This window comes from Varanus komodoensis, unplaced genomic scaffold (assembly GCF_004798865.1).
Source record: "Varanus komodoensis strain SLA01 unplaced genomic scaffold, ASM479886v1 scaffold144, whole genome shotgun sequence".
Classification (NCBI taxonomy): Eukaryota; Metazoa; Chordata; class Lepidosauria; order Squamata; family Varanidae; genus Varanus; species Varanus komodoensis.
Window position 1 is genome coordinate 79,543 of NW_025335418.1, and position 14,651 is coordinate 94,193.

Consider the following 14,651-nt stretch of genomic DNA (forward strand, 5'->3'; position numbering starts at 1 on the left):
TATCACGGCCCTGCTGGGGGTGGGTAGATGGCTGAGATCACGGTTGCGCTCCTGCAGGAAAGACAGGCGTGATCTCAGCCATCTCCCCCCGGCCCCCAGCATGATCTCGGCCATCTCCCCACTCAGGGATGGGGGGAAATGGCTGCGATCACAGTCGCCACCCAATGCGGAGTTCGTGACCCGAGTGAAAATTTTTATGAAATGTGTGTTGGCGACCCGATTAGGTCGTGAACTGAGGCGTCTGTGAGCCGAGGCACCACTGCATATCCCATGCATCAGCACAGACCTCTCAGAACGGTTCAAGTCCCTCTGCCAGAAGTACTGAGACAACATGGAAACAGGCTGCTGGGTAAGCAATCGGGTTTGGCACAAACGGGGCAGGAAGGGCCGTGCATCCCCTCCTGCTCTGCAGGACAGGGAAGGGGCTTAATATACCATTGGGTACAGTAAGTCTCTTGGATGCTAAACCATAAAGACGCCCTTCGTAGCATCATGCCTTCCATCCCCTTTTGGGATAAATGGGCTGCTGGAGAACTCCAGAGAGGATCCTGGTTTCTGAAATCCATACATGCACAGAAAGGCACTCTTTATTTTATTTATGAATGAATGAATGAATCTTATTCTTAATAAACCTAACAAAAAAGAAATTAAAAACAACATCGATCAACAAAAACATCGGACCTGCTGGGTCTGCCCCCCACTTTTTTTCTTTTTATGTTAAACTATAAACATATTTAAATCTATGCATAGTCCCGTTTCTCTAGCCAATGATAAAAAGAATCCCAAGTTTGATAGAAGTCTGTATCTTCTTTCTCCTTCAAAGTCAGTCTGTCCATTTCTGCACAGTCCAAGATCTTTTTTAGAATCAGTTTGTCGGTAGGTGGCGCTTCACTTTTCCAATGTTGGGCAAATGCAATCCTCGCTGCCGTAGTTACATGTAGAGTCAAATTCATTGCTTGTTTTTTAAGATCATCAGGTATAATGCCTAATAAGAAAACTTCAGCCTTAAATGTTAGAGATTTTTATAACATCTCCTCAAGCCATTTGTGTATTTTAATCCAATACTTTTTTGCCTCATCACAGGTCCACCATTTTATTTATTTATTTGTTCATTCATTTGGGTAATTTTCACCCGGTCTGATATCTCAGGACAACTTACACTTCAAGTCCCATAAATACATAGGCACCCAAATAGTACAATATAAATGATCCACAAACTGGGCATAAAAGCAGACTTAAAATTAAACATTAAAAGTATGGAAGAATAAAAAGGTCTTGACCTGGTGCTGAGAAGTATATAATGTCAGCGCCAGGCGGACAACGCTGGGGAGCGCATTCAATGGCCAGGGCAGGGCTTCTGCTGCAGATCTTAGGGGCTGGAAGGGCATATAGGGAAAAAGGTGCTCCTTTAGGTATCCCGGTCCCAAGCTTTTTAGGGCTGTACAGGTTAATACCAGCACCTTAAATTGGGCCCGGGCTTCAATGGGAAGCCAGTGAAGCTGATGGAGGACTGGCGACATGAGAAGAGCGACTGGCCCCCAACAGCAATCCAGCAGCTCTATTTTGAAGCGATTGAAGTATCTGGACCGTCTTCAAGGGCAGCCCCATGTGTAGCCTCAGAAGAGAAGGGCAGGGCCTGACAATTTTTCCTCTACATGTTTTAGGGAATTAATGCTACAAAGTTCTGGTGAAAAATTTGTGGTGACCACAGATCACAGGACCATAAGGGTTGGAGGGGCTTCTCAGCCATCTCAGCCAACCCCTTGATCGATGCTGGAAATGCAGAGCTAGGAGAAGTAATATGAGGAGCCTCCAGAAAGAGTCTGCACTTTTAAAAACTATTTATTATGAAACAAAGGACATGACTTTTCCACATGGTCACCCTCCTTGGCGATGCATTTTTCCCAGCATCATGCCAACTTTTAACGCCAGCAGCAAAAAATATGTAAAATATATTTAGAAAATATAAAAGTGCGGAGACTTTTTGAAGGCCCCTCGTATGTTGGAGGCCTTGTAAGACAATTAAGGGCCGGTCTGGAGAGTCTTTATTATTATTATTATTAAATTTATGCCCTACCTGCTTTCTTTGGCAAGGAAGCCAAGGTGGCCTACAGAACCCACCTGCTCCATGTGGCTTCACAACAACCCTGTGAGGTAAGCTAGCCTGAGAGGCAGCGACTGGCCCAAAGTCATCCTGTGAGTTTCATGGCTGGAAGGGGGCTAGAACCCAGGTCTGCCGAGTCCCAGCCTGACACACTAACCACTATGTGGCACTGCTACAACATTATTGCCATTTGGATTCTGTCAGGCTTACATGACAATCTCACGGCCTTCAGCTTTCGAACCCCTTCCTTCCTGCTACCAAGCAGGATTTCTCTTGAAGTAGAAATGTTGCTCTCTGCAGTCCATGGCTGATGCATTTACTGTAAGCAATCAGATTACTTGAATGATTTTTTAAAAATATTTTTTTATTATTGTATTTTAAAACTATCCAGTTACTGACATTCTCTGGGCAATGCATTAAAAATGTAAAACACACGTTGGGACAAAAATAGCAGGCCAATCAATGAAGGATTCCCGTGGGATCGTCCGGAGGCCAAGGGGGGCTGAAGACAGGAAAGGGGCTTATTTTGACTGCTTTGATGGGACACGTAGTTCTAAGACAGCCGAGTGTGACTTCTGGCTGTCCAGTTGCTGCTGCACTACAACTGCCATCATCCCTGGCCATTGGCCACACTGGCTGTGGCAGGAGTTGGAGTCCAGCAGTAGAGAAGGGATGGGTGCTTCAGTGCTGCTCTAAACATGGGTGAGTCCGTCCATGCAAGGCCCGCAAAACATCATTCCCAAAGCTGGGATGCAATGGATGTATATGTGCTTTTGAAGGGGAGCAGAAGCACTGAGGACCAGAAACATGGAGCGAGTCAAAAGAGGCCTCCTGGGCCATCTAGTCTGACCCCTGGCTCCACTCACGACATGCCACCATGTGCATGTCCAGCCTCTCCTTGACCACCCCCACTGATGTGGCCACCTCCACCTCCCATGGAAGCCCATTCCAGGCTCTCGGGGCCCTCGCCATCAGGAAGGACTTCCTGGCATCCACTCTAAATCTTGGTTCCCTTGGTCCACTAATGTGGCTCTGAATGGTGAACTGTTCAGGAGAGAACAGAGGAGGCGCTTCATCACTTCTTCGTTCCCTTGGTTCCCTGCTCCGTTGGAACGCATCCTGAACTCCTCTGCAAGGGAAATAAGGGCACGACCCACCTCTGCATGGCACCCCCTCGAGTACCTGTATGTCACCAACAGGTCCCCTCGGAGTCTCCTCCTCTCCAGGCTGAAAAGACCCAGCTCCCTCAGTCTCTCCCCATATGGCATCCCCTGCAAACCGGCCACCAACCTTGTGGCCCTGTGCTGCACTGACTCCAGCCTGGCTGTATCCTTCCTGTCATGATGGGCCCAGAACTGAGCAAAATACTCCAGTTGTGGGCACACCAGAGTTGTAGAGAGTGGTAGTAATACTTCTCTCAATCTAGAAGCAACACATCCATCCATCTATCGATTTGTATCCTGCCTTTTTCCTACGAAGGGCCCAAGGCAGCTTACATCATTCTCCTCCTCCATCTTATCCCCACAACAACAACCCTGTGAGGTAGGTTGGGCTGAGAGTCTGTGACTGGCCGAAAGTCACCCAGTTGGCTCCATGGCCGAGCAGGGACCAGAACCCAGACCGTCTGAGTCCCAGTCCCACAGTCTTAACCACTACAACACTTCTGGCGATGCTGCCTACGCAGCTCCAGGAGCTGGTCCAGACCCCTTGCAAAGCCGTCCAAATGGTGGCAGAGGAGAGGGGAGGGCAGGACCCCTGACTTGGATGTTGTGGAGGACCTCCAGTGGAAACCAGGTGAGTCACAAGGGGTCTCCCGGGCCATCTAGTCTGACCCTGGCTCCAGCCGGCCCCACTCACGACATGCCTCCCATGTGCAAGTCCAGGCTATCCTTGAACACCCGCACCAATGGGGCCTCAACCACCTCCCGTGGGAGCCCATTCCAGACCCTTGGGGTCCTAACTGTCAGGAAGTCCTTCCTCACATTGAAATTGAACCTTGGTTCCCTGAGCTTTGCTCTGTTGGAGTGCATCCTGCCCTCCTCTGCAGGGGAGAACAGGTCTCTACCCACCTCTTTGTGGCACCCCCTCACATACCTATATGTCACTGACAGGTCCTATCTGAATCTCTTCCTCCCAAGGCTGAAAAGACCCAGTTCCCTCAGTCTCTCCTCATATGGCTGACCCTGCAAACTGGCCACCATCCTTGCGGCCCTTTGCTGCACTGATTCCAACCTTGCTATCTCCCTCTTGTAATGAGGGGCCCAGAACTGAACCCAATACTCCTGCTATGGACGCACCAGAGTCATATAGAGTGGCAGTAGTACCTCTCTCGATCTAGAAGTCACACTTCTGGCTATGCAACCAAGGCCGGCGTTTGCCCTCTTGGCGTTTGCCACATCTCACATCTCATGGTAGCCTGCAGTCGACCAGGACCCCAGTGCCAGGGCCGGGCAGGTTTCCCAGGGTGCTGGCCAGAGGACCCCTGGCTGGCTCCCCTCGTTTCCTCTGCCCCCTGCTCCATCCCAGACACCTGTGGGGGCAAGATGGAAGAGGAGACGTAGCAGCATGATGGCGCTTGCTGCCCAGCCGCATCTGGAGGCTGTAAGAGGTCGTCACAAAGGCCAGGGGGACCAGGCACAGGGGGCGATGGGGTCACCAGGCAGGCTGCCTCTCCATGGGACCGGGGGACACCAAGCGGGCTTTCCTGGGCCCCCGAAAGCCGGCACCTGGTGCTGCAGGGATGCTTCCGCACCAGGCTTGGGTGGAGCTCTCTTCTTGTGCACCAAGGGTCAAGCTGCAGAAATGACAGACCAGAGAAAATGACATCCAGGCACAAGGAGCCGCCATGACGGAGGCCTCAGAGCTGCCGAACTGGAGCCAAGCCCATGAAAAGAAAGCACGGTTCGTTGTCCGATTGTGGCGGCGGAGCTCTGTGCTTAACCAACCTGGGCTTGTAGTGTGTCTGGGTGCAGACAACACGTTTCGACCACAACCCCCCGTTCCGTGGCAACCCACACCCAACATTCCTGCATTGTCTGCACCCGGCCACTGCAGCCAACTAGCGGCCACAGACCTCTGCTTGCAGCCTTCTCCGAATCCATGCCAAGGGCTAACCCCCTGCGCCGCCGCCCGTGCACAGCCAAGAAAGGCCGCGGGTTCGAGGGGGGCAGTCTTGGGGGTCCGACTGGCTTCCAGCAAGGCTGCAATGCCCCAGGAAAGCCCCGCATTTCCAGCCATGGGAGATCAGAAGGCAAGCTGGAATCCCAGGAAGCGCCGTCCTGAGACATTTATATAATAGGAAGGCATATAAAAGCTTTTAAGAGATAAAGAAATAAAAACAAAAGGCCTGAGGTTTCGGCAAGGGGCGGCATAGAAATGTTATAATAATAATAATAATGCTATTGCCCAGGTCACTGGACTGCCCATGATCCTGATCCTAACCTAGTCTGCTATTGATTCATTGATCGATCGATCGATTTCTAAGCCATCAAGCAATTCAAATAGACTCTCCAGACGCCGTACAACAGCCGAATTACAACACAGCGATTAAAACCATCACTAAAATGTAAATAATGAATTATTACTAATAATATAGCCAGGGTCAGTTCAAATAACACATCCAGGTGAGACGACCACCAAATTTACTAAAATGAGAAAAATGCACAGCCTTTCCCGGGTGGGTTCTTGCTTCCCCCACAGCCCTAATCCTCCAATTGGCTCTGCCCTATTTTAAAGGCGGAGATGCCTGTATTGGGGGTGCTAAGGGGTGCCACCCCCAATGGCATCTCCGAAATTGAACGCAGGCCAAAAGAGGGCCAGCCCCTTGGTCCACGCTGATCTCCGTAGAGCTCCAAAGACGCTCTTTGTACCTTGGGACATTCTACCTGAAAAGTGGGGTGTGTGCTATGGGGTGTCTTTTTTTGCCCCCCCCCAAAACAAACCCCATTCCCCACTCACCTCACTCACCACTGCCAAGACTGTCTACCACTTCGTGAATTCCTGCAAAAGAGCAGAAAGCAGGGATCACCAGCTAGGCTGCGGAGTCAAATGTCCCCACCCGCTCTCTTTCCCCAGGCTCCCCAGTAAATCGCCCCCGTGATTCCCAGTCTGATCATCTCCTTGATCTGGGAGACATTTCAGGAGATGAAGTCAGTGCGGAAGCACAAGGAAAGGTGCACGTCCAGGGCTGGCTGAATCATGAAATAGTAGCATCTTCGGAGAAATCCCACTCTTCCAAGACTGGATTTTGGGTCGGTGGGCAGATGGGGGCTGCTCATTGATGTTTTTCGAGGAGCTGCACTGCTGCTTCACCTTAATGCTGATTGGAGACCCTTCTCCGTCATGTAGAGGTGACTGTCTGCCCATGTTCAGAGGCACTCTGTCCTTTCCATTTGGAATTTATTTTTTAAGCTACTTAGGCTCTGGATATTTTAAAAGCTTCTACAATTCAGAAGGGGGAGGCACTCTGTTCATTCTCAGAGGACATCTTGCCACACTGAAAAGCCCACACCCTGAGGGCCCAGAGTCCTGGAGAGCAACCTGGGCGAGGTCCTTCCAGAGAAGCACCCATCAGCAGGACCTTGGGTACCCTGCCCATCCAACTACCCAGCAAGACCGCCTTGTGCCGAAGGGACACTCCTGCAAAGGACTGACACGACTCACTTGTGGCCGCTCTGTGAGCTTCTCGCCGATGCTTCTCTGCAGAGACAGAATCGGAAAATCAGAGCTGAAAGTCCCTTCGTACATAACCAGTTCCCACCCTGCAAAACCAGCGCCCACTCTTGGGGCTCCCCAACAAAGTCCTCCTCCAGCCTCTTCCTAAGAACCCGGAAGAAAGTCCCACAGCTGACTGAGGCAGAGTTACCAGCAGTCAGGAAGTCCAGTTGCTTTCTGGTGCAGACCAGTTAACATAGAAACAGAGTGAGTCAGAAGGGTCCTCCCGGGCCATCTAGTCTGAACTCCGGCTCCAGCAGGCTCCGCTCACGACATGCCCACCATGTGCATGTCTAGCGTATCCTTGAACACCCTCACCGATGGGGCCTCAACCACCTCTCCTGGAAGCCCATTCCACATCCTCGGGGTCCTGACTGTCAGGAAGTGCTTCCTGGCATCTAAATGGAACCTGGGTTCCCTGAGCTTTTCTCCCTTGGAGGGTGCTTGCTGGGAATCAATTGAGACTTTTTTGGGGGGAGGTGGGCACAGAGAATTTTCATTTGATTACATAGAAACAGGGTGGGTCAGAAGGGGTTCCCCAGGCCAGTTAGTCTGACCCCCGGCTCCAGCTGGCTCCGCTCACGACATTCCTACCATGTGCATGTCCAGCTCCTTCAACACCCTCACCGATGGGGCCTCAACCACCTCCCAGGGAAACCCATTCCATGCCTGAGGGGTCCTAACTGTTAAGACCCAGTTTAAAATGCCAAGCCTAGACTTCCCCAACCTGTTTCCCCGGAGGTGCATTGGATTACAGCTCCCATAACCCCCAGCCAGCACAGCCAGAGAAACTGCTTGGGCTTATGGGAGTTGTTGTCCAGCACGACCCAAGGGGGCTGCATGGGAATGGGGGGCCAGCTCTGACAAGGCCCTGAGAGCCTCTGCTGCTCCAAAGGCAGCCCAGCACAGAGCTCATGTGTCTGGCTCTTCACCAGAAAAGGGAGACAGACGGCTGCTTGTGCGCAATGCCTGATTCCTCAGGGACCTGCCTGAACCTACAGGGCTTCCTGGGGGAATATTTCACCCATGTGGGGACCACCAAATGCATTTGCAGGTGACTTACTCTTGTACACAATTGCCCCGGCCGCAAGCAGAACCGTGGCGGAGACGACGACGGCCAGGAGGGCTCCCACCATGAGCCCCAAGCTGGACCCTGGATCAGGAGGGAGAGCAAGAGAGGACTTAGGTAGGAGGGCAAACTTCAAGCAGCAAGCAGAAGTCACCCATGGAAATGCCAGGAACTCCTCTCCATCCTCCCAGAGCACAGAACTTGGAAGAAGGGGCTCAAGTTGCAGGAAGCCGGGTTCCGGCTGGACATCAGGAAGAACATCCTGATGGTACAGCAATGGGTGCATGACCTGGGGAGGCGGAGGGCTCTCCTACACTGGGAGTCAGCTGGGCAGCCCTCCGAGAGGGACGGTTTAACATGGAGTCCTGCACTGCATGTGGGGTGGACCTGGTGGCCTCTGGCCCCTTCCAGCTCTCCTCTCCAGGGATTCCATGAAGACCCACTCCCTGCCTGTCCCAGACACTCGCTGTTTTCTCAAGGAAGGCTTTTCAGGTCGGGGATCTGGGGGCAAGAGTGGGGGAAATCGCAAACTGCCTCTCTTCCCCTCATTCCTACTCAGAAAACAAAATCAGTCTGTAAGCATCTTGGGAAAAAATGCTGTGGTTAATAGAAGCCAAGATGGATATATCACAGATACACCCTGTCAAACTGATTTAATCTCATTGGTTGACTGGGTAACCTCCCAAATGGACAGAGGGAACACTGTGGACATAATCTATAGTGGTACCTTGACTCACAAGCTTAATCCGTTGCAGGACTCTGGTCGTGACCCAAATTGGTTGTGAGCCGAGTTAAATTTCCCTTAAGGTTCAATGTAAATATGGTTAATCCGTTCAGTAACCACTTTTTGAATCAGAAAAATGTGAAGCAAAGTGACAAAGAGCAACAAAAATTGTGGCCATCTCCCCCCGCCCAACACGCTGAGCACAAGTGCAGCCATCTCCCCTCTCCCCAGCACAACCGCAATAACACCCATCCTCCCTGCACGCACCCATCCTCCCACTGCAGGGGGGGGGGGGCAGGGAGAGACGGACATGATCGTGGGAGCACTGGAGGAGGAAAAGATGGTGCGATCTTGGCTATTCCCCTCCGTCCCGCCCCGCAGCATGATCATGGGCAGCTCCCCACTCAGGGGGGTGGGGAGATGGCCACAATCATGCTGGTTGGGTTGGGGGAGATGGCTGAGATTATGCACGTCCGCCCTGCAGGAACGCAGCTGCGATCGTGGCCATCTCCCCACTTAGAGGGGTGGGGAGATGGCTGCGATCTTGGTTGCCACCCAATGCAAAGTTCGCGACCCACATCAAAATTTTCACAAAATTTTTGTTCACGACCCGATTTGGTCATGAACCAAGGCGTTCGTGAGCCGAGGTACCACTGTACCTTGACTTTCAACATCATGTCCCATGACATCTTCATAAACAAATTAGCAAAACCTGGACCGGATGGAAAACTATGAGGTGGATCCAAAATTGGCTGCTAAATCAGACACAAAGAGTGCTCATCAACGGCACCTTAACAAACTGGAGGAAGGTAACTAGTGGGGTGCCGCAGGGCTCCTTCCTGGGCCCAGTGCTCCTCAGCATCTTTATTAAGGATTTAGATGAGGAAGTCCGATACAAAGCAGGGTGGAATAGTGAACACCCTAGAAGAAAAACGATCCCGGGCAGCACCCTTCCACTGCCCCCTCCCACTGCCTGCCCCGCATCCCAAATCGATGAAGCCCAGTGAGTGATGCTCTAGAACTGCTGTTTCCCCCCCAAAAAAGTTACCCGTCCCAATCCCTCCTTCTTCCACCCTGAGGTCTCTCACCAGGTTCCTCCCAGGCCAAATTCAGGGGCTCCGGCAGGCCAGCATGTGCTACACGGCACTGGTAGCGCCCCCTGTCCTTGGGATCAATTCGGATGCTCAGCCAGGTGTGGTAGGTCCCATCTGCATTGGGGGTGATGCTCCCATGGAGTTGGTCCTGCTGCCAGACCTCCCTGTCCCTTCTCCAGGTGGCATTGATCTCCTTGGGGTAGAAGCCGTAGGCACGGCAGACAAGGGTTTCTAGGCCGTCGTAGTCTTCCTTGCGCGACACCTTCACCACTGGTGGCTCTGTAGAAATTACAACATCTTTTAAGTCAGCATCTTTCCAGTGGCCGCTGTGGTGAACAACACATGTTGGCCTGGTTTGCACATAACATTAAGCCATGGTTTGCATTCAAACTCATCCCTGCAACCAAATCAGGATGTGGTAAGCCGCCATCGGAAGTCACGGTTTGTTGCTGGATGATGAAGGCTGGCTTGTTGTGATGTCTGAACCCGGAAACGTGGCTTGTTCTGCTTCTGTGTCCTGATACAGTGAAAGTAGTCTGAAAACGACTCTTTTCTGAGGGCCGGCCAAATAGACAAGAGAGAAGCAAACCAAGAAAGAGGATAAGAATCCCTGATTTGCATTTTCATCAGGAAGATAATGCATGGCTAAAGCAACAAAATTCAGACAACGTGAACCATGGCTTAAGTGTGCACACACCAAAGCTGGGACCAAAGGTGAAGGGAGACCATCTTACTGCAGCTTAAAGCTCTTACTGCTGATGACTGGGTCCAAGCAACATCCAACTCACAATCAAGGGTTGTGTGTGGCTTGTTGAGTTGTTGTAGAGGCATGGTTATTGTGTTGTGTGGACCCAGCTGAAATAGCAAACCATGGTGACCAACCCACAGTTCACAAGCAAATATTGAACCATGGGTCTCCTCCAGTACCACAATCTAAAGGTCTCAGTTGTTCCTTCTCGTCAGGTGGCCTGAGCTTCATCTTCCATATCTGACCTTCTACAGAGCAGTCAGGGTTGATCTCCTCCAGGACTGACCGCTTTGATCGCCTTGCGGTCCAAGGGACTCGCAGGATCTCCTCCAGCACCACAATTCAAAGGCCTCAATCCTTCGGCGCTCAGCCTTCCTTATGGTCCAGCTTTCACAACCATACATTGCAGCTGGGTTTACCCAAGTCCATAATCCATGTTTGAACTAACAAGCATTGACTATGGGTTAACCTGTTGTCTGAACCCAGACAATAAATAAGCCATGAGAAGGTGTTCTGACCTTTAGAATGAATTAAGGGGAAAATGCACAAATGCTGGAAAACAGCTGGATGATTGGTGGTTCGGGGAACTCCAGAGGGTGGGCTGCCCCTTCAAAGAAGCCTGCCTAAGGACCCCTCCTCCCTCCCTCCCCACCATCACCTCTCCTCAGCAGCGATGGCTTCCCATACTCGGCGAACTTCTGCAGCAACTCAACGCACTCCTCTTCCAGAAAGTGATTCCGGCTCTGGGCAATGAGGGGCTCTGCCTCCCAGCTCCTCTTGGTCACCTGGGCCCTGGCATCTGCTGCCGTCCAGGTGAGTGTCTCCTGGTCCAGGCTGATGAAGTCCTGGCCATTGTAGGCATACTGGTAGTGGCCCCTTTTGTGCCCGTCCCTGCTCAGCTCACAACCGATCATGCGCTGCCAGGTGTAGAATCCTGAAGGGAAGGCGGGAAAAGGGCTGAAGGCAGAACCAGGCAGGTGCCACATAGAAGGAAAAAACTCTGGAAACCTTCTGACGTAGGTGTGGACTCAAGGCTCCCTTCCCATCGTGCTGGCTGTTAGCCTGCCTGGAGCGGACGGGGCCTGGCTTGGTCCCCCCTACTCTGGGTCAGCCAGTCTGGCCGAGCACGAGGGGCTTGAGGTGAACCTGCCTCTGCGGGTGCCCCAGGTGAGAGAAGCTGATCTCGCAGTGGCAATAGTGCCCCAGGTGAGCCAGCAGTCAGGGTCTGTCTGAGCCCTTCAAAATGCTGGTTTTGGCCTTTAATGGTGTCAGCAGTTCAGGACCACGTGACTCGCAGGGCCACGTACATCAGAAACAGCAGAAACATAGAAACAGAGCGAGTCAGAAGGGGCCTCCCAGGCCATCTAGTCTGACCCCCGGCTCCAGCCAGCTCCACTCACGACATGCCCACCATGTGCATGTCCAGCCTGTCTTTGAACACCCTCACCGATGGGGCCTCAACGACCTCTCGTGGAAGCCCATTCCACACCCTCGGGGTCCTAACGGTCAGGAAGTGCTTCCTGGCATCCAAATTGAATCTTGCTACCCTGAGCTTTGACCCGTTGGAGGCACCCTGCCCTCCTCTGCAGGGGAGAACAGGTCTCTACCCACCTCCGTGTGACTCCCCCTCACATACCTGTATGTCGCCAACAGATCCCGTCTGAGTCTCCTCTTCTCCAGGCTGAAAAGGCCCAGTTTCCTCAGTCTCGCCTCAGGGCCTTTTCTGCAGTAGGCCCCAACCCAAATGGTTGCCACGGGGCTCCATCAGGCCCCATCACTGCAGGCTTTAAGAAGCTCCTGGGGACCTAATTCTGCAACCTGGCATTCCCCAGAATAGGTTCTACCAAGATAGCCGGCCAGGCTCTGCAGAAGCACCTCCAGCAAGGGAGTATCGCCCGGAGGTGAGGCTGGACCATTCCCACTGATTGGGGGCCGCTCCCAGTGACTAGTGAGAAACTGCTCCCTGCCATGTCCATTTGGGGGCTCTTGTCTTGCCTGGGATGCATGTCTCCTGCAGGACGTGCCTTTGCCAGGGCCGTGAGTCCCCTTCCCCTTCGCATCTCCAGGCTGGACTTATCCGGCCCTTCCCACTGCTGGCCCAGGCCATCCAGGGTGCCCCATGGAGCCAGAACTCCCTAGCAAGGACCCCACGCAGGCTCCCTGGGGAGGCACGTGCATGCTTGTTCTCTCCAGCTCCTGCTGGGGGGTGGGGGTAATCCATGCATCCACGCCCCTCCGCTCTCACCTCTGCTCAGGTTGTGGTACTCCTGCACCATGGCCAGGTCGCCCTTCAGCCTCCGCTCCGTGTTGCTCACCCGCCGGCTGCTCCACTCCCAGAAGTGGGGGTCATCCTTCTCCACCTCCCGGGCCCAGGGGGCCTGCGGCAGCACAGCCCGTGTGCTGGCATCGAAGCGGGCAAAGAGCTGGTCACCCACGTAGCCCATCGCGAGGTACTGGGGCAGCTCCCAGCCGGGATCATAGAACAAGGCGTAGCAGATGCGCAGAGAGTGCCAGGAGGTGGCTGGAAGGGCAGGGCGGGAGTGCTGAGGGCCACGCAGAGGAGGGAGCACCCCCTGCCCAGCCAGAGGTCCCTGCTGCTCCCCACTTGGGTAGACTGGGGGTCCACATGGCCCCACAGGAGGAAGAACTCGATCTGATACTGCCCAAGGGGCAGCCCTGAATGCCCATGGGGTGCCCAGGCCTGCCCCCAGAGCAAGCCCTCCAGAAGGAGACCCATGGATGTTCGCCTCCTCCACGGATCACTCCCATCCCCCGTAAAGACATCCAAATAGGAGCCTGCACCTCAATTTTGGGGGAGCGCATTGCTTAGTTGAATGCGTGAGGAAGGCCTTCCTTTTCTGCACTTCCCACTACTGTGTCTCTGGGGGGCACTGTGCAAACATCCCAGGCACACAATGCTAGAACTGCACCTAAAGCCCTAAACAGCGTAGGACCAGGATCCCTGAAGGAACGTCTCCTTCCTTATACGCCCTCACGTCCCTTAAGATCTATGGGAGAAGCCCTGCTCCGGGAACCCTCTCTAAGAGGGGTAAAAAGGACATCAACCCAGAGCAGGGTCTTCTCTGCAGTGGTGCCCACATTCTGGAATAAATCCCCAGAGAGGTATACCTGGTGCCACATTTATACTCTTTTCAGCACCCAGCCAATAAAATACTGTTTATTTAAACAGTATTTTAACCCTGAACAACTTTTAAACTTCAGTCGCTCTGTTTGTTTTGTGATGTACTGTCTTTTCCCGTTTCTATAGATTTATTAGACATTGTTGTTGCTTTCATTGTTCTTTTAAAGATTGTAAGCCGTCCTGAGATGCTTGTATCATAGAGCGCCATACAAAAGCATTTAATAAGTAAATAATAAATAAATCAAGGGCGCCCAGCCCGAGCCACCTACATCCTGGGCGGATGGCGGCTCTCCCTCGCAGATGTGGCCGGCCCTGCTATGGGGCAAGTCCGTGGTCCTGCGGGCTGTGCGAGGATGGCCCAAAACAGCACCGGAGACTGCGCGCAGGCGCATAAAGAGGCTGTCTGGACCCCCGACCCCCCGGCTCAAGCATCTCCCCCAGCCCAGCTTTACGGCTGCTACCTGCCCGCCCCCCCCCCCCGCAAATGCGGATCTCCGGGCCGAGCTCACCGGTGCGTCCCGTGCGCAAGGAGAAGAGAAGCGCCGCGGCGTGCCAGATGGAGAGGCTCCTCGGGGGCAGCCCCATGGTGGGGGGGCGCGAGGTCCAGCGCCTCTCCAAGGGGCAGGACGGACCCGGAAGTGGAGCCAGCAAGCAGTTGGGGTGGGGGCGGGCGAGAGGCGGGCCGGGGCGCCGTCGACCAATGGGAAAACCCAGCGCGTCCGGCGGGGCAGCAACGCTGGCAAGAGAAAGCGGGGCTTGAAACTCAACATTAACGAAACGAAGATCGTGGCATCCGGTCCTGTCACTTCCTGGCAAATACATGGGGAAGAAATGGAGGCGGTGACAGATTTATTTTCCTGGGCTCCAAGATCACTGCAGCCAAGAAATTAAAGGACGCTTGCTCCTGGGGAGGAAAGCTATGGCAAATCTAGACAGCATACTAAAAAGCAGAGACATCACCCTGCCGACAAAAGTGCTGCGAGAGAAGGAAAATTACTGTTACGAAGCAGGAAGGTGATATCTGAAGCAAGGACAAACTACTCCAGATCAGAACAAG

The 14,651-nt window shown here is 53.3% G+C and overlaps 1 protein-coding gene across 5 annotated transcripts; it reads right to left on the bottom strand.

Moving 5' to 3' along the window:
• Positions 1-897: 897 nt before the first annotated feature.
• On the bottom strand, positions 898-14,223 carry LOC123020205 (major histocompatibility complex class I-related gene protein-like). 5 transcript variants are annotated; one of them, XM_044423639.1, is made up of 9 exons: positions 14,104-14,223; positions 12,698-12,973; positions 11,111-11,386; positions 9,699-9,983; positions 7,881-7,970; positions 6,767-6,802; positions 6,071-6,103; positions 4,429-4,634; positions 898-2,423 (listed from the first exon to the last, which is right to left on the bottom strand). In XM_044423639.1, exons 1-8 carry the CDS (start codon positions 14,177-14,179, stop codon positions 4,504-4,506), a joined length of 1,203 nt encoding a protein of 400 aa, XP_044279574.1. In that variant the 5' UTR covers positions 14,180-14,223; the 3' UTR covers positions 898-2,423; positions 4,429-4,503. The 5 variants fall into 5 exon arrangements, with proteins under 5 accessions (XP_044279574.1, XP_044279575.1, XP_044279577.1 ...); XM_044423640.1 differs by having other exon boundaries at positions 4,429-4,898; positions 6,062-6,103; XM_044423641.1 differs by lacking the exon at positions 898-2,423 and adding an exon at positions 4,831-4,898 and having other exon boundaries at positions 4,575-4,634; positions 6,062-6,103.
• Positions 14,224-14,651: the final 428 nt, after the last annotated feature.